The sequence below is a fragment of the Phoenix dactylifera genome, chromosome 14 (genome assembly GCF_051530095.1).
Source record: "Phoenix dactylifera cultivar Ajwa chromosome 14, Ajwa_hap1_PhDact_Kaust_v1.1, whole genome shotgun sequence".
NCBI classification, from domain to species: domain Eukaryota; kingdom Viridiplantae; phylum Streptophyta; class Magnoliopsida; order Arecales; family Arecaceae; genus Phoenix; species Phoenix dactylifera.
Window position 1 is genome coordinate 16,429,887 of NC_143203.1, and position 18,485 is coordinate 16,448,371.

Below are 18,485 nucleotides of genomic sequence, written 5' to 3' on the forward strand. Positions count from 1 at the left end.
TCATTTAAGGGCCATATCAAATAAGAGGAGGTGCAGATCAAGTGAAGAGGTGTATCAAATGATATGTCCTTTCATGTGGTGCCATATTTTGACCAAGTCAACATCACATGCTAATCACATGTCCATCATGCCTCACCTCTTGATCTTTCATGATGATGATCCAAGGGCTCCAATGCAAGGCGCCATTTACTTGACCCATTATGTCTTCATCCAATGGTGGGATTAAGATCCAATGGTCAATTATGATAGCCATCCTCTAACCCAATCCAATTGGGTTAAACCAACTCTCCATTATGTCTTCATCCAACGGTAGATCAAGATCTAACGGTCTAGATTGAATGATTTATTAAATCTAATCCAATTAGACTCAAACCAAGCCAATTAGGTGCCAACTCTTGGCTAACCCATATTAGAAGATGATCTAATCAAATTAGATCAATTAAGAATCAGATTCGAATTCAATTCGAATCAAGAGCTAAGGGTTTGCAACACCTGCTAGGATGTCTATCTTGCAAACATGATCTAATCCAATTAGACCCTTAATAAGTTTTCTTGTGTGTGACCCATTGGGTTCCATACTTAGCCAGCAATAGGTGTGAGTGCAAGTTGACCCAACTTGATTAGAACTTTTCTAATCGATTTAAGTCCAAACTGCGCGAACCCAAACTTAACAATTAGAATCCTTTCTAATTGGTGATCGAATTAAACTCTTTAATTCGATCAAACCTATAAGACAAGATTGACGTCTAGCAACGTGTCATGTCTACCCGAAAAATATGGAATTTGGTGGAAATACCAAAAATACCCTTCAGTGGCAAGTTACCATGCAATTCAATCCTTTAATCAAACTGCATCCCAAATATGTATATGAGTATGAATATATGTCAAACTCAATTTCATATTCATATTTTTCTCAATCTTTTAATAATAATTCAAATAATGAAATAGTAGAAACTCTTTCTAATTTTCATTCTGCTTTGATCAAAGGCTTCCTGAATTATCATATGATTAGAATAAATAGGATGCTATCTTCTCTTACTAGAAGTGATTAATTCCTTGTTGACCTACTCATAATCTTCGTACACAATTCACCATATCCAGAAGACCTCGTACATAACTTATTGTCATGAATGAGTGTAAACCAAAATATGGGTTCATGTGCACAAGATACCATGGTGATCTCAGGTCATAGGATCAGTTGCACAACTCCCACTAAGAGAATCATCTTTTGACATGTAAGTAAGACTTCATAAGATTTCTCTTTGTAGGTCAATTCAGTGAACTCATTCCTCTAATGAGCACCCACATCTTTGTATTAGTGTCTCCACACAAATGATTGTGAGATCAATCATCCTCTGCATCGAGCATACATAAGACATGCCAGTCTTTCCGGTAATCATTGATCCCCGACTCAATGTACCAATGACTGGGAATATTTAAGATTAGGATTTTAGGATTTTAAGTCTCACTAGTATGATCTCATCATAGTCTTAAAACCATTGCCCTAATCTAAGGAGTTTATCATAAATATAATCAACAGCATATGATAAAACATAACGCCTTTATTCATATTTAAATGTCATGTACATGATTTGGACAAATCAAAAGAAAAAACCTTTCGCAATACAAATTGCGATTGGCTTGTAGGGCATCTACTCTTTCAATTCCTTGGTAAATTGGAGATCTAAAAAGCAACCCACGGTATCTAGATCATCAGCAAAAGCTGAATATCGAGCCTTAGCCAACACAAGTTGTGAGATAGTTTGGTTGAAGAAATTGTTAAAGGACTTCAACGAGATGCACACCCGATCAGCTCTTCTATTCTGTGATAACCAGTCGGCAATCTACCTCACCAAGAATCCCATCTTTCATGAAAGAACAAAACATATTGAATTGGATTGCCACTTTGTTAGAGAAAGGGTGCTAAAAGGAATGATCATTCCACTACATGTCTCTGCAAAGCTTCAGCTGGTTGATATATTAACAAAGGCTCTACCGGCTGCCAGATTGGGTTTCCTATTGTCCAAGATAGGTACTATGAATATCTATGCCCATCTTGAGGGGGAGTCTCAAAACTCTGGATAGTATAGCTCTACTCCCATATGCTGCTACAGTGAACAATAGCGTATCATAGCACGCCTGTGGCAAACTTGAAATTTTACTCAAGTTGGCAACGGCTACTTTTTGAATCATTCAGTTTGGTTGTTTCGATTCTTTGTCAGGATTAGTTATTTGATCCCCATTCTGATTCCCTTTTGACATGGTTGTAGGCCTATATATATGAGAGTGTATCCACTGTATAGAGGCAATCAATTCAAGAAGAATCATTTATTCTTTTAACTCTGAATTTTCATCCTTCTCAGCTCTTCTTCTTTCTTGTTTTCTTACATAACACTAGTTACTTTTTCTGAGTTATCATTCAATCATGACTCGTGTTTCCACCCCTTTCTTTTCTTTTCGCTTTCTTTTCTTAATAATTTCTTTTGTAAAAAATACAAGTTCTGAGTTTTTTCTTCATGTTTTTTTTCTGCATGTAATTTGTTCTGCATTGCCAGGGGACCTATTTTAATTTAAGTTAAACCTTCCTTCCATGGCCGATCATAGCGAGAGGATGATTGTGTTGATAAAATCGACAAATCAATGATCCAGCCATCTGTTGAATGGACCTTCGAAATCTGATCATCCGATAGTTATCCATCTTCCAAGTGTTACAGTTGCACAGAAAAGCCACTAAATCTAAAGGCAATGTAATTATGTATGGCATAGTAACTTTGTATAGCAAAGTAAATGGTGCTAACCAACAGACACCTGCTTACGTGTTATAGGGACTTCAACTGAGAAAAGAAGATCCATATTTCCCAGTTGAGATAACAGATAGGCATTTTCCCTAGCCAGGTCCATTTAAACAGCCTGTTTTGATAATTAGAAGGATTTGCTTGGATCTTCCCTATTCTGTTCGCATCATTGGCAGAGTCAAGAGGGTATGAACATAATATAGTCTATACTTTATATAATAGATTCAACTTTCATAAAGTTATCATTTAGTCATCATTCAAATGCATAAAGCCCATTCTAGGCTCTCCATTATAATATCAACATTACAAACTCCAAAAGTTACCAATCATTATTAAGTTATATTAAAAAAAGGAACGGAATGCACCTCCCTTCATTGCTAGAAGGAGGGAAGTGTCTCAAGTGTATCTACAAAGTATACCAAGTCCTTTTCCATTATTTTGGAAAGTTGCAAACTTAAAAACATATGTATGAGATGCATATCCTAGAAGTATCTGATGATTATCAGTAGGGCTGCAAATGGGTCGGGTTTACCTGTGACCCGACCCAACTTGTTTTGGAGGACCCGTGGGGCCAGGTCGGGTCCTAAAATTTGACCCGTTCTATTTTTTGGGTCGGGTCTGGGTTTACTGAATTCAAATCTGACCCACCCATTTGAAATTTGGATTATTTTGGGTTTTCAATCCTACTACACGACCCGACCCAATCCAAATCTGTAAAATTATTTGGGTCTGTGAGCTGCAGTAGTATATTTTGTCACACCCCCACCTCCGTGGGGCACGTGAGGCACCCAGTGCCCATGTGGGCTCCCCTGTCAGATATTGTTCGGTTCCAGGGCTTCACGTAAGCGTCCTTCACCCCTCTCCGATTTTTGTTTTTTTTTCCAAAATGCGTCTGCAGGATTTGGAGACACCCGCCTCATATGCCCAGGCTCTGGAACGAGTCTTTCCGATGTGGAACTATTGGGCCTCACACCCTTCCCACCATCGGACAAGAGTCGTCCTCAGCTCTGATACCAAATGTCACGCCCATGCCTCCGCAGAGCACGTGAGGTATCCAGTGCCCACATGGGGGCCACATGAGAGGGGAAGACACGAGGCTCCCCTGTCAGATATTATCCGATTTCGGAGCTTCACGCAAGCGTCCTTCACCCCTTTCCGATTTTTGTTTTCCTCCCAAAACGCGTCTGCAGGATTTGGAGACACTCGCCTCATATGCCCAGGCTCTGAAATGAGTTTCTCCAATGTGGGACTATTGGGCCTCACACCTTTTCCACCATCGAATAAGAGCCGTCCTCGGCTCTGATACCAAATGTCACGCCTCCGCCTGCGCGGGACACGTGAGGCACCCAGTGCCCATGTGGGGGCCACATGAGGGGAAAAATATGGGGCTCCCCTGCCAGATATTGTCCAGTTCTGGGGCTTCACGCAAGCATCCTTCACCCCTCTTCGATTTTTGTTTTTCTCCCAAAACGCGTCTGCAGGATTTGGAGACAGCCGCCTCATATGCCCAGGCTCTGGAACAAGTCTTTCCGATGTGGGACTATAACCGAAAAGGGGTGAAGGACTAGGTCGGGTCCTAAAATTGGACCCATTCCATTTTTTAGGTCGGGTCTGGGTTTACTGAATTCAGATATGACCCACCTATTTAAAATTTGGATTATTTTGGATTTTCAATCCTACGATACGCCCCGACCCAACCCAAATCTATAAAATTATTTGGGTCCGCGAGCTGCAGTAGTATATTTTATGCTGACAATTGGTATACTAGATATTCTTTCCCATGCTTTTATCACCTTTCTAAGGTCTTGAGAGATGTCTATCTTCTTTGTCCTTGTACAACAAAACTTTGATGATATTTGGTGTCGTGGGACAGTTGATGAAAATTTTGTTTTGCCATGGCTAGAGTCAATGAAAGTAAAAGGGTTAAAATTTCGTGACTAAAAAATGGTGATAGATTTTATGGTAAATGAGGATATTGGATGCTTTTCCGGAGTTGTATGTGGGAGGGAGATTTATGAGGCTGATGCATTTATCCTTGTTGTAGGGGTTTCTACTCTTCAGTCTACTGAAATCAGCAGGTATCACTTAGTTCATATCACCTTCCAGAAAATGTCAATTGCTTCAATCTTAACTTTTTTTTTTTTAATGGGATCCCTGGTTGTGTTTCGGTTAGACTACCACCTAGTATTACAAGGTAAACTATCCTCTAAACTCCCAATGTCCTGATCTTGTAAAGCCTGCAATAAGCCCATAACAATTTCTGTTCATGTGCCATTGTAATGGAATCTCTCTTTATAATACATGATATATGATAATTTCAGATCTCTGATCAGTGGTCTTCCTGTAGTTCTCGCTACAATCACGGCAAGAGTTTCTAAATGTTCTTAGCTTGGATACAATTGATGTACTCTCTCTTAAACAAAGGTTTGATAGGAAGGTTTGCAAAATATGATTCTTCTTCTCCTAGGCAACAGGCATTTTTCAAGTAAAACCAAAGTACTGACTCCAGATACTAAATTCCAAAGGAAGCCAATGTTTGCTTTGGTTTTAATGATTCAACTGGATGCACTTTCTTCATCTTGAACTCAATTTATGATGAATACTCGCAAGTTGATACTCCATGCAGCTGAAGTAAGCGTGCAAAATTTTTGAAAGTCGAGTGGACCCAATCCGGACCCGAACCATTCTTGAATTTTTTGGATTGGGTCTGAGTTATACATGGACCTGACCCGATCCGAATGACCCGTTGTGTCAAAATTGCAGCAATGGACCCAACCTAACCCGACCCGTTCTTCTGTTGGATTGGGTTTGGGTCCAAAATTAGGACTTAAACAAGAAACCAGATTGGGTCGGGGTCACTCATGATCCGACCCGACCCGAACCATTTGTGTCACGCCCCGGATCCGGATCCGTGACACGGCCGTGCTATTGCCGACTACTGCCCACAATAGCACGCAGCCTCGTACATGGTCAACAGGTAGTCAAAAGCAGTGTAACTTGTATATATCAAAATGAGGTATTACAACCCACTGGTTCATATAAAGTACAGAGCTTCTACATAGTTTATATACATAAAAGTTTATTTATATCATCCCCAAAAATAAAGAAGCCCTGTTGCAAAAGAAAAATGCTTCTGGCAGCTGTCACTGGTGGTGATCTAAAAAAAAACGTAAATGAACAGGCATGAGCTACACGGCTCAGTAAGTAATCCTGCATAATCTTGTCGAATCGACTAAAAATGCTAACCATGCTTATTAGAGTTTGAGAAGCTGACATGTATGCTACTAAATCAATCGTCATAATAAAATATCCATGCTGAGTAAATAAAACAGTATCCTACAATGTCAAGAAATCATGTAATATGCACATGTAGGAAAAATCGTGCCACCGGCATTGCCGTGGTCATGCTCTTAAATGCTACTGCGAAGTCTTTCTTGGCCACTGGCGGGACCGGCTCAGTTATTAGGCGGCCACTGGCGGGGCTGGCTCAGTCATTCTCGGCCACTGGCAAGGCCGGCTCAGTTACATTAGGTCAGTAGCTCTTAAGAGTTCATAAATAATGCTCCGTATAGGTAGTACCTCATAGATGCTACGGCGAATTCATTAATGGTCACTGGCGGGGCCTGCTCAGTTATTAGTCGGCCACTGGCGGGGCTGGCTCAGTCATTATCGGCCACTGGCAAGGCCGGCTCAGTTGCATTCGGCCCGTAGCAATAGGAGTTCTTAGGTACCCTTTTATAATGCAATATGCAGCTAGAGCAAATCATTACCATTCTTTACACTCATGCTAATCATAATAAGGAATTCAATTCATTTTGCATATATCACAAGAGTTATGAAAACATAATATGTGCACCACTATGAATTATGTGAATGACATGTGCCACTCATGTTCATATTTCATAACTCATATCTTAGCATGTAATGTAATCCCAGTATTTTGTAGGCATAACGGAATATAAAGCATATATCATCATATCTTGTGTAACTAGAGCATGTCAGATACACATATCGCTCTTAGCCTACAGTACATGCATAACATGTTAAATTTCATGTATGATCCATAAAGATTAGGGCAGGCTACTTACATACACGATTCACAACAAGATTAAAACAAGTTACTTACAGTAATTTGCCTTTCTCCTTGGTCTCCTGCGTCCTGGTGACGAGTCCTAAGTCACCTACAATCATGTCATAATAACAATATGTTATTTCCTTTTCTACCTGAAATTTAGCCCAAGCCTAATTCCTCTGTATTGGGGTCTTGGCTGGGCTCATAAGTCTTAATTGGCCTTCCGATTGGCCACTAAGCTTAATTCCCAGCTTAATTGGGTTTAATTTCGGGTTTAGGGTCACTGTGACCCGTTTGGGCCTGAGTCAGGGTCAATCCGGGATCAATTTGGCCCCCAAATTAATTACATTGGCTTGAATTGGGCTTTAATTGGGCCGATTTCCATTAGTTTGGTCTGTTAGGATTAATTCCAGCCGAATTGGGTTTGGGCCTCATTCCCTTTGGGCTTAATTTTGGTTAAATTTATAGTCTGGCTTGTCCAGACTTAGCCCAATTTGATTGGGCTCGGGTTTAGTCAAATTTGGCTAAACCCTTTCCCTTTTTCTTTTTCTTTTTCTTTTTCTTTTCTTTTTTTTTTTCTTTTTCTTTGGGCTTAACGAGTTGCGGGTTCGGATTCGGATCCGACCCGCGAACCCGTTATCAGGTTTTTCTCCCCCCTTCCAGAGGCTTCCGCCTCTTCATCTCCCGCTCTCCTCTCTCTCTCCTCTCTTTTCTCCTTCGTCTCCACCGAACCCATGCCTCCGGCCGGCCCTCCGGCTCCCCTTCTTCTCCTCCGGCCAGATCTGTGGCCTTCCCCCTCTCGGTCACTCCCTCTCTTTCCCTCTCTCTCTCTCTCCCTCTTCTCTCCTTCGTCTCTACCGACGACCTCGGTTGCTCCGGCCGGTCCTTCGGCCTTCTTCTTCTCCTCCGGCCGGATCTACGGCCTCCTCTCTCTCTCCTTTCCTCCCTTGCTCTCTCTTTCCTCTTTTTTTTTTTTTTCTTTTTCTTCTTTATTTTCACCGAAACCCTGACTTCCGGCCCACCGAAACCCTCCTCTTCTTCCTTTTTCTTCCCTTGCAGGCGGCCGGGGAGACGAGGCTCCCCCCGATCTACCAACCGAGGTGGAGTTTCCCCCCGGAGCGCCGGCGAAAGGAAGGCCGGCCCTTCCTCTTTTCCGAAGAGATGCCGGAGAAGGGGAAGAGCGCCGGAAGGTAGGGTCGCGGCTGGACCTCCTCTGGGAGGTCTCCTCCTGCTCCGACCACGGCGAGGTAAGGCCATCGTCCGAGGATGGAGCTTCAAGGTCCGGTGAGTTCATTTTAATTTTATATATATATATATATATATATTTTTTTTATCCATTATAATAATACTGCCCACAGTGAAATTTGGGCCCAACCCTTAACTGGGCCCATTTCTTATTGGGCCTAGTAGGTTGTGGGCCCGGACATTACATCCTACCCCCCTTAAAATAAATTTCGTCCGCGAAATTATACATACCTCTATCTTCGAAGAGCTGGGGGTAACTTTGGCGCATCTCCTCTTCAAGTTCCCAGGTGGCTTCCCGTTCAGTGTGGTTGGCCCACTGAACTTTGACATAAGGGATGGTACGCCTCCGAAGAATTTGCTCCTTCTTATCGACGATGCGCAGAGGAGCTTCCTCATAGGTCAGGTCTTCATTTATCTGCAAGGGTTCATACTGTAATACATGGCTGGGATCTGGGATGTACCTGCGTAGGAGGGAGACGTGAAAGACGTCGTGTACTCCTGATAACTCTGGAGGTAGGGCCAGCTTGTAGGCGACCTTGCCCACTTTAGCGAGAACCTCGAATGGGCCGATGTAGCGGGGACTCAGTTTACCGTGCCGCCCAAATCGGGTAACACCCCTTGACGGAGAAATTTTTAGGAAGACAAAGTTCCCCTCCAAAAATTCCAATTCTCTCCTGCCTTTGTCAGCCCATCGTTTCTGTCTGTCCTGAGCGGCTTGTAGTCTCCGCGTTATTAGCAGTACCTTATCTCTAGCACTCTGGACCAATTCAGGACCGAGTAGTTTTCGCTCTCCGACCTCATCCCAATGCAGAGGAGATCGGCATTTCCTTCCATATAGAGCTTCATATGGTGCCATTTGGATGCTGGAATGGTAACTGTTGTTGTAGGCAAACTCTACCAGAGGTATGTGGTCGTCCCAGCCTCCACCTAGGTCCATGGTACAAGCTCTTAACATGTCTTCCAGGGTCTGTATTGTTCGCTCTGACTGACCGTCGGTCTGGGGGTGGTATGCGGTACTGAGCCTCAATTCGGTACCCATGGCCTTCTGAAAGTTTTCCCAGAATCTGGATACAAATCGGGGGTCGCGATCAGAGACGATGCTCACTGGCACTCCATGTAGGCGCACAATTTCATTAATGTACACTTGGGCCAGCCTGTCCAATGAGGTTCCAACCCTAAAGGGTAGGAAGTGAGCTGACTTTGTGAGGCGGTCGACAATCACCCACACTGCGTCATTCCTTTTTACTGTTCTTGGAAGCCCTGTAACAAAGTCCATAGTGATATGCTCCCATTTCCATTCTGGAATCTCCAATGGCTCTAGTAACCCTGCCGGCCTCTGGTGTTCTGCTTTTATCAGCTGACAGGTCATGCATCGGGCAACATACTCAGCTATTTCTCTTTTCATACCCTTCCACCAGTAATGCTCTCGGAGGTCCCTGTACATCTTGGTACTGCCGGGGTGAACGGAGAAGCGGGATTGGTGGGCTTCTCCTAGAATTTCTTTCTTTAATTCCACATCAGCTGGGACATACAATCGATGACCGAACCTCAGGGTACCATCTGAGTGAATCTGGAGCTCGGGTCGTAACCTTTTTTCCACTTCATCCTTGAGTTGACCTGTGCGTGCGTCAGACTGCTGAGCGATCTTTATTCTGTCGATCAGTGTCGGTTGTATCCTTAGAGTGGCCAGCAGACTTTTTGTAGGTTGTACAATTACTTCAACCTGCAGCTTATCAAGATCCTTCTGAACCTGTGGCTGGGTGGTGAGTAGTGCAGATGAACTTACTGCTGACTTTCTGCTTAGAGCGTCAGCCACCACATTAGCTTTGCCTGGATGATATTTGATATCCAAATCATAGTCTTTCAGGAGTTCCAACCATCTTCTTTGCCGCATATTCAATTCTTTCTGAGTGAATATGTACTTTAAACTCTTATGGTCAGTGTACACTTCACAATGCTCTCCATACAGGTAGTGCCTCCAGATTTTCAGGGCAAAGACCACTGCAGCTAACTCCAGGTCGTGGGTTGGATAATTCTGCTCATAGGGCTTTAGCTATCTAGAGGCATAGGCTACTACCTTGCCATTTTGCATTAATACACAGCCTAGCCCGGTTTTGGAAGCATCACTATAAATAGTAAATTCTCCATTTGTGGATGGCAGAGTTAAAATTGGAGCAGATACTAACCTCTATTTTAACTCCTAGAAGCTCTTCTCACAACTGCTGTCCCAGATAAACTTGGCCCGTTTTTTTGGTTAATCGGGTCAAGGGAGTGGCTATTTTGGAAAACCCTTCCACAAACCGTCGGTAATACCCGGCCAGTCCCAAAAAGCTTCTAATTTCTTTGACATTGGTGGGATGAGGCCAATCTACCACTGCTTCTATTTTCTTAGGGTCTACTGACACCCCATCCCCGGAGATCACGTGACCGAGGAATGCCACGCTGCTCAACCAGAACTCGCATTTGCTCAGCTTGGCATATAACTTTTTCTTCTGAAGGGTCTGTAGTACCATTCTTAAATGAACTTCGTGCTCTTCCCTGCTCCTTGAGTAAATCAGTATATCATCAATAAAGACTATCACAAACTGATCTAAATTCTGCTTGAAGACTCTGTTCATTAAGTCCATAAAAGCAGCTGGAGCATTGGACAGTCCGAATGGCATAACCAGAAATTCGTAATGCCCATACCTGGTTCGGAATGCAGTCTTTGGCACGTCATCAGGCTTGATTTTTAACTGATGGTAACCGGACCGCAAATCTATCTTGGAGAAGACTTGGGCACCTTGCAGCTGGTCAAACAGGTCGTCGATCGGGGGCAGAGGATATTTGTTCTTTATAGTTATCTTGTTCAGTTCCCGGTAATCGATGCACAGCCGCATGCTCCCATCCTTCTTTTTTACAAACAGTACTGGAGCTCCCCATGGAGACACACTGGGTTGAATGAACTTTTTATCCAAAAGCTCTTGTAATTGTGTCTTTAATTCTCTGAGCTCAGCAGGGGCCATTCGATAAGGAGCCTTGGAGATAGGTCCTGCTCCAAGGGTGAGGTCTATAGTAAATTCGACCTCTCGATCAGGGGGTAGTCCCGGTAACTCTTCAGAAAAAACATCCAGATATTCTCTGACTACCGGAATATCTTCTAGTTTGATTTCCTTTTGGGTATCCGTGACACATGCCAGGTAAGCCGTACACCCCTTTCTGAGTGCTCTAATGGCTCGCAAGGAAGAAATGAAATGCAGTGTCGGCTTACATTGAGGGGGCGTATCGTCATTCTGAAAGAAGAATTCTGGTTCTCCTGGCATTCGGAATACCACTTTCTTATGGTAACAATCAATGTGGGCATAATACTGGGACATCCAGTCCATCCCCAAGATGATGTCAAAATCATGCATGTCCAGCTGTAGAAGATTTGCTTCTAATTCTTTTCCTCCCAACTGAATTATGCAGTTCTTGTATTTAGTGTCAACTATCACTGTCTCTTGAAGGGGTGTGGCAACATGCAATGGTTCTATTTTCTCAGATGTGCAGTGCAACTGTTTGGAAAAACTAACTGACACAAAGGAATGTGTGGAACCAGAATCGAATAGAATAGAGGCATCAATCAAATTAACTGGCAGTGTACCTGTCACCACTTGGTCGCTCGCACTAGCATCCTGGCGAGTCAGTGCGAATACTCGGGGGGTGTTCGTTGGCTTCTGGCCCTCAGTTGCAGGAGGTCTGGGTGCCCTCTTTGGGCAGTCACGTGCCATATGTCCGAGCTGCCCGCATGTAAAATAGGCCCCAATTTTCTTCAGACAGGGCCCACTGTGATGCTTGCCGCAGCTAGGGCAACCTCGGTTCTGCCTCTTCTTAATCATAGACCCCTTGATGCCCTTGGGCCTACTGCTCTGTCCTCCTGCTGACCTGGCCTTCGTCAGATCACTTCTTTCTAAGTCCGGCCTCATCAAGTCGGCCTCAACCTTCAAGGCCCGGTCCAGCACGTCTCTGTAGCAGGTGAATAGGTGAAAAGATATCCGAGATCTGATCCTGTACCTCAGCCCCCGCTCAAACCGGCTTGCCTTACTCCTTTCATTTTCCATGAACTGGGGGCAGAACCGGCCCAGTTCGTTGAATTTGCTGGCATACTGCAGGACAGACATATGCTCGGACTGCGTCAGTGTCAAAAATTCATCTTGTTTCATCTGGTTCACCGATTCCGGGAAATACTCTGCATAGAACAGCCTCGTGAAGTCCCTCCAAGTAATCCTGCTGGCGGGGTATGCGGTCTCCATGGTCGTCCACCAAAACTCGGCGCTCCCCTTCAGCTGGGGGATGGCTAATCGGACCTTCGTTTCTTCGGGGAACTGGAGTGCTTGGAACATCTTCTCCATATCCCGAATCCATGTCTCGGCCGCTATCGGGTCCGGTCCGCCATCAAATACTGGTGGGTTCAGTCGTCGGAACCTCTCATAATAAGAGCTGGTTGGTTGTAGGGTAGCTAACTGTATCTGCTGCTGCTGCTGCTGCTGGAGGAGCTGCACTATCAGCTGGTACACTCCAGCTAGATCCGCGCTACCTGCCCCAGAGCGTGGTGTATCCGGGGACTCGGAGCGGTAGCTAGGATCTGGGGACGGTGGCCTCCTATCATCCTCCATATCTTATAGTGTTTACTGCAACCAAAATTCAAAGTAAGGTCAATATACCCTAATAAGTCTCAACTCCCTTAACTACCCGTTAACCCCAAATTTTATTGTTATGTTCTTGTTAGTCCTAAAGCTCTGATACCACGAGATGTCACGCCCCGGATCCGGATCCGTGACACGGCCGTGCTATTGCCGACTACTGCCCACAATAGCACGCAGCCTCGTACATGGTCAACAGGTAGTCAAAAGCAGTGTAACTTGTATATATCAAAATGAGGTATTACAACCCACTGGTTCATATAAAGTACAGAGCTTCTACATAGTTTATATACACAAAAGTTTATTTATATCATCCCCAAAAATAAAGAAGCCCTGTTGCAAAAGAAAAATGCTTCTGGCAGCTGTCACTGGTGGTGATTTAAAAAAAAACGTAAATGAACAGGCATGAGCTACACGGCTCAATAAGTAATCCTGCATAATCTTGTCGAATCGACTAAAAATGCTAACCATGCTTATTAGAGTTTGAGAAGCTGACATGTATGCTACTAAATCAATCGTCATAATAAAATATCCATGCTGAGTAAATAAAACAGTATCCTACAATGTCAAGAAATCATGTAATATGCACATGTAGGAAAAATCGTGCCACCGGCATTGCCGTGGTCATGCTCTTAAATGCTACTGCGAAGTCTTTCTTGGCCACTGGCGGGACCGGCTCAGTTATTAGGCGGCCACTGGCGGGGCTGGCTCAGTCATTCTCGGCCACTGGCAAGGCTGGCTCAGTTACATTAGGTCAGTAGCTCTTAAGAGTTCATAAATAATGCTCCGTATAGGTAGTACCTCATAGATGCTACGGCGAATTCATTAATGGTCACTGGCGGGGCCTGCTCAGTTATTAGTCGGCCACTGGCGGGGCTGGCTCAGTCATTATCGGCCACTGGCAAGGCCGGCTCAGTTGCATTCGGCCCGTAGCAATAGGAGTTCTTAGGTACCCTTTTATAATGCAATATGCAGCTAGAGCAAATCATTACCATTCTTTACACTCATGCTAATCATAATAAGGAATTCAATTCATTTTGCATATATCACAAGAGTTATGAAAACATAATATGTGCACCACTATGAATTATGTGAATGACATGTGCCACTCATGTTCATATTTCATAACTCATATCTTAGCATGTAATGTAATCCCAGTATTTTGTTGGCATAACGGAATATAAAGCATATATCATCATATCTTGTGTAACTAGAGCATGTCAGATACACATATCGCTCTTAGCCTACAGTACATGCATAACATGTTAAATTTCATGTATGATCCATAAAGATTAGGGCAGGCTACTTACATACACGATTCACAACAAGATTACAACAAGTTACTTACAGTAATTTGCCTTTCTCCTAGGTCTCCTGCGTCCTGGTGACGAGTCCTAAGTCACCTACAATCATGTCATAATAACAATATGTTATTTCCTTTTCTACCTGAAATTTAGCCCAAGCCTAATTCCTCTGTATTGGGGTCTTGGCTGGGCTCATAAGTCTTAATTGGCCTTTCGATTGGCCACTAAGCTTAATTCCCAACTTAATTGGGTTTAATTTCGGGTTTAGGGTCACTGTGACCCGTTTGGGCCTGAGTCAGGGTCAATCCGGGATCAATTTGGCCCCCAAATTAATTACATTGGCTTGAATTGGGCTTTAATTGGGCCGATTTCCATTAGTTTGGTCTGTTAGGACCAATTCCAGCCGAATTGGGTTTGGGCCTCATTCCCTTTGGGCTTAATTTTGGTTAAATTTATAGTCTGGCTTGTCCAGACTTAGCCCAATTTGATTGGGCTCGGGTTTAGTCAAATTTGGCTAAACCCTTTCCCTTTTTCTTTTTCTTTTTCTTTTTCTTTTTTTTTTCTTTTTCTTTGGGCTTAACGGGTTGCGGGTTCGGATTCGGATCCGACCCGCGAACCCGTTATCAGGTTTTTCTCCCCCCTTCCAGAGGCTTCCGCCTCTTCATCTCCCGCTCTCCTCTCTCTCTCCTCTCTTTTCTCCTTCGTCTCCACCGAACCCATGCCTCCGGCCGGCCCTCCGGCTCCCCTTCTTCTCCTTCGGCCAGATCTGTGGCCTTCCCCCTCTCGGTCACTCCCTCTCTTTCCCTCTCTCTCTCTCTCCCTCTTCTCTCCTTCATCTCTACCGACGACCTCGGTTGCTCCGGCCGGTCCTTCGGCCTTCTTCTTCTCCTCCGGCCGGATCTACGGCCTCCTCTCTCTCTCCTTTCCTCCCTTGCTCTCTCTTTCCTCTTTTTTTTTTTTCTTTTTCTTCTTTATTTTCACCGAAATCCTGACTTCCGGCCCACCGAAACCCTCCTCTTCTTCCTTTTTCTTCCCTTGCAGGCGGCCGGGGAGACGAGGCTCCCCCCGATCTACCAACCGAGGTGGAGTTTCCCCCCGGAGCGCCGGCAAAAGGAAGGCCGGCCCTTCCTCTTTTCCGAAGAGATGCCGGAGAAGGGGAAGAGCGCCGGAAGGTAGGGTCGCGGCTGGACCTCCTCTGGGAGGTCTCCTCCTGCTCCGACCACGACGAGGTAAGGCCATCGTCCGAGGATGGAGCTTCAAGGTCCGGTGAGTTCATTTTAATTTTTTATATATATATATATTTATATTTTTTTTTATCCATTATAATAATACTGCCCACAGTGAAATTTGGGCCCAACCCTTAACTGGGCCCATTTCTTATTGGGCCTAGTAGGTTGTGGGCCCGGACATTACAATTTGCACCTCTAGTTATTAGTATCCAATACTTATTTGATATGGACATGGCATGCGATATGAGTTTTCCACGCTTCCTAGGTGACAACCCTATATTCTTAAGCTCTACTTATGGTTAAGAAGAGCTGGTATGTGCTCCATGATTTCACAATCCTAGAGCACAGACTACGATATATATGCTAGTAGTCCTACCTATACTATGTTTTTAGTGAGACAATTTTTTGCAACAACATCTTTCAAACATGCTTCAAGATACTACTAAATTTTTGACTTTTTACTACTTATGCAAGAAAAAGTGAGACAAAACTTACAATTTATGCAGTATCCTCTCAAAGAGCTAATTGAAAAGGTTTTCATAATTATCTTCACTTCCGTAGAACATATGTTTTTAATATGCTTACAAGATGATGATAAAGATTCTCCATATACCGCAAAACAATGTCTAAACTATTATCCAAGATATCAGAAAAGATGAAAACAGACAGAAAAATGGAACTTAATTGTCTCTGTTTTTTTCCTTGAGAAAAGTGAGGGGGTTATCCCACACCCAGCCACCCATATGAGAAAATGGTACTTAATTATCATCATAACACGGATCCATTAAGATAGAGATAAGCCAACAGGATTGCTTGATGCAATCATTAATACATCTATCACATACTATATCCTGCCAAATAAAAAGTTACAATAAGAGCTAAATGAGTTTTGAGCAAGAAAAAAAAAAATCCTCCAATTTACTATACATTTGACACAAATAAGATGAAAACCGAAAATATGAAACACAGAATCATAAACTTGCTGATCTTTTTAAATAGCACTACTGCAACCAAGGCCCGGGAAACAAATTGATGTGTCTAGATATCATTTTATTTGACTAAATGGAAACTTGGAACCTTTCGTACCTGTGAGACCTTTAGCAGCAACTGCTCTTGTGGAATGCGTGATCCTCAAACTAGGCATATAGATATTTGGATATCCAATGCCACAACCGGAACTATAGACAGAAAGAGAAAGGAACTGCATCGCTATTGAGCTATGGTTTGGAGTGTTTCACTGTGAAGAGGGAAAGACATGCCAAGAAAGATCAAAGGATAAAAACAAATGGGAGAAAAGTCAAACAAAAAAGGAGGAGAAAGAAAGCATAAGTGAATTTGTTTTCCCCTTGGCACCTCGTATAACATAATCCTGGCTCTGCCCCTAATCATGCCATTAAAGTTGTCCATTTTGTCCACTTGATACAGATACAAGAGACATTCAAAACAGATGTTTCTTTGCTTTTAGTTATTTCGAATGTTGTAGATCAAACATGACCAGTGCACACCATGCCTATCATGAAATGTTGTAGAATCTTAGCTCAACACTCTCTAGATACCTATTTTTGTGTTTGTGTGCCTAGTTGGCTCAATCGCCCTTAAAAGGTGAGAAACTATTTTAAAAGGTGAGAAACTATGCATACCCTCTTGAGAGCTTGAAACTTGCTCGCATGCCCCTTTATGACAACCTAAGCTGGCTTTAGCAAGGATTCTAATATCAATGAACAATCAAACATAGCGAGAGAGGGGGGAAAATGAAAGAGAAGCATTACCAACGTACGGCGAATGGACACAGATCAGAGACAGGCACCAAGAAGAACCAAGAGAGAGAATGAAGAAGCTACGGTGGGGAAGGGAGAAACAACGTCAATAAATAGACGGGAACACTCTCCATGACCGCATCCGAATGCTAGAGCCCAGTTTGTACGAATGCACTTTGACAGGTGTAAGTCCTGCATATTGGGTGGAAAAAAATTTATTGATCTATGCGCAGATTGTCAAGAAACCACACATTATAGAAGGTCGACATTGGCTTTGCTGAGATTCAACGCTAAATGTTAATTTTATTAAATTTTTTATTTAATTGGTTATTAATTTTTGTAACTTTAAGATTTTATTTTTAGTTTTATTGTATTTAATTATTATTTTTTAAATAGTTATGCTATTGATTTTTTGAATTTGAATAGGAATCAAATATCTTATCCATATGGTATTCTATTTAAAGAGGCATTTGTCTTGTAATATGAGAAAAGAGACAAAGGAGAGAGTGAGAGTAGTCGTTTTTGGTGAAAAGTGAGATAGAACTTTTTATGTGGCTCAATTTTTTAATTAAATTTTTTTTCCTCCTAATTATTTTTTTCTGCATCTCTTTTCTATTATTTGTTTAGTATTTGTTTTAAATCTTGGGTCGGCACGAACGATCTACTCAACATGTCAGACTTTAGGTGCAAAAAAATTTCACTGATATTTGAAATTAAGGTGGGAGGTGATGATGAGAATAACAAAACAACTTTTCTGGAGACTTTTAAATGCTTGGAGATTTACCAAATAATATGGCTCTACTTGATTAAGCGGATACAATCATCTACGTAGAGTATCTCAGACAGCACCCATTCATATGATTCTCAGCTTGAGAATCTTCCGTTTGGGTGGGCTGTATGTTACCAAAATTTGGCTTGCCTTTAGGGTAAGATCCAAAGAAAATCTTAACCATTGCCAGCATTCAAGATTTCGAGGTCAACATTCTCCTCCAGCTTTGTGGTAAGGTCCATTGGTTGTAACAGCAGTTAATTGGTAGAATGAAAACAAAACTATTGGTGCCTACCAACAAAAAAAAAAAGAAAAAAAAACGCTGTGCTGGCAGGGTTAATATTATTCTCTAACAAGATTTCACTCAAACATTTACTTGGACCATATTCCCCGAGTGCATATAACTTACCAAGCAAAGCTCCGGAAACAATAAAATAACTTGATAAAAACACTAAAATCCTAGAACTCTCATGACTTTAGACACAATCAAATTAATCTTTTCAAACTTGTCAGCCCGGACAAGAAGCGGAGACGTGGATCTGCAAGTCCGCATGCACCCATCTGAAGTGTAGAATAATCATCGCTTCTACAGTCCTAATGTGAATCAAGACGTTGGGTGAGTGCTACAATTAGGTCAAGCGAGGGTGATTCTG

At 42.9% G+C, this 18,485-nt stretch overlaps 1 protein-coding gene across 1 annotated transcript in view; it reads right to left on the reverse strand.

Annotated features, from left to right (window-relative positions):
- LOC103720889 (ent-kaur-16-ene synthase, chloroplastic-like) overlaps nucleotides 1–17,147 on the reverse strand; it is a 34,208-nt gene extending 17,061 nt beyond the window's left edge. Inside the window, exons 1-2 of the mRNA XM_089927255.1 lie at nucleotides 17,076–17,147; nucleotides 16,393–16,543 (exon numbers count right to left, since the gene is read on the reverse strand). Coding sequence (XP_089783381.1) covers nucleotides 16,393–16,513 — 121 coding nt within the window. The 5' untranslated portion in view covers nucleotides 16,514–16,543; nucleotides 17,076–17,147. The remainder of the gene's footprint in view (nucleotides 1–16,392; nucleotides 16,544–17,075) is intronic.
- Between the last annotated feature and the right edge of the window lie 1,338 nt (nucleotides 17,148–18,485).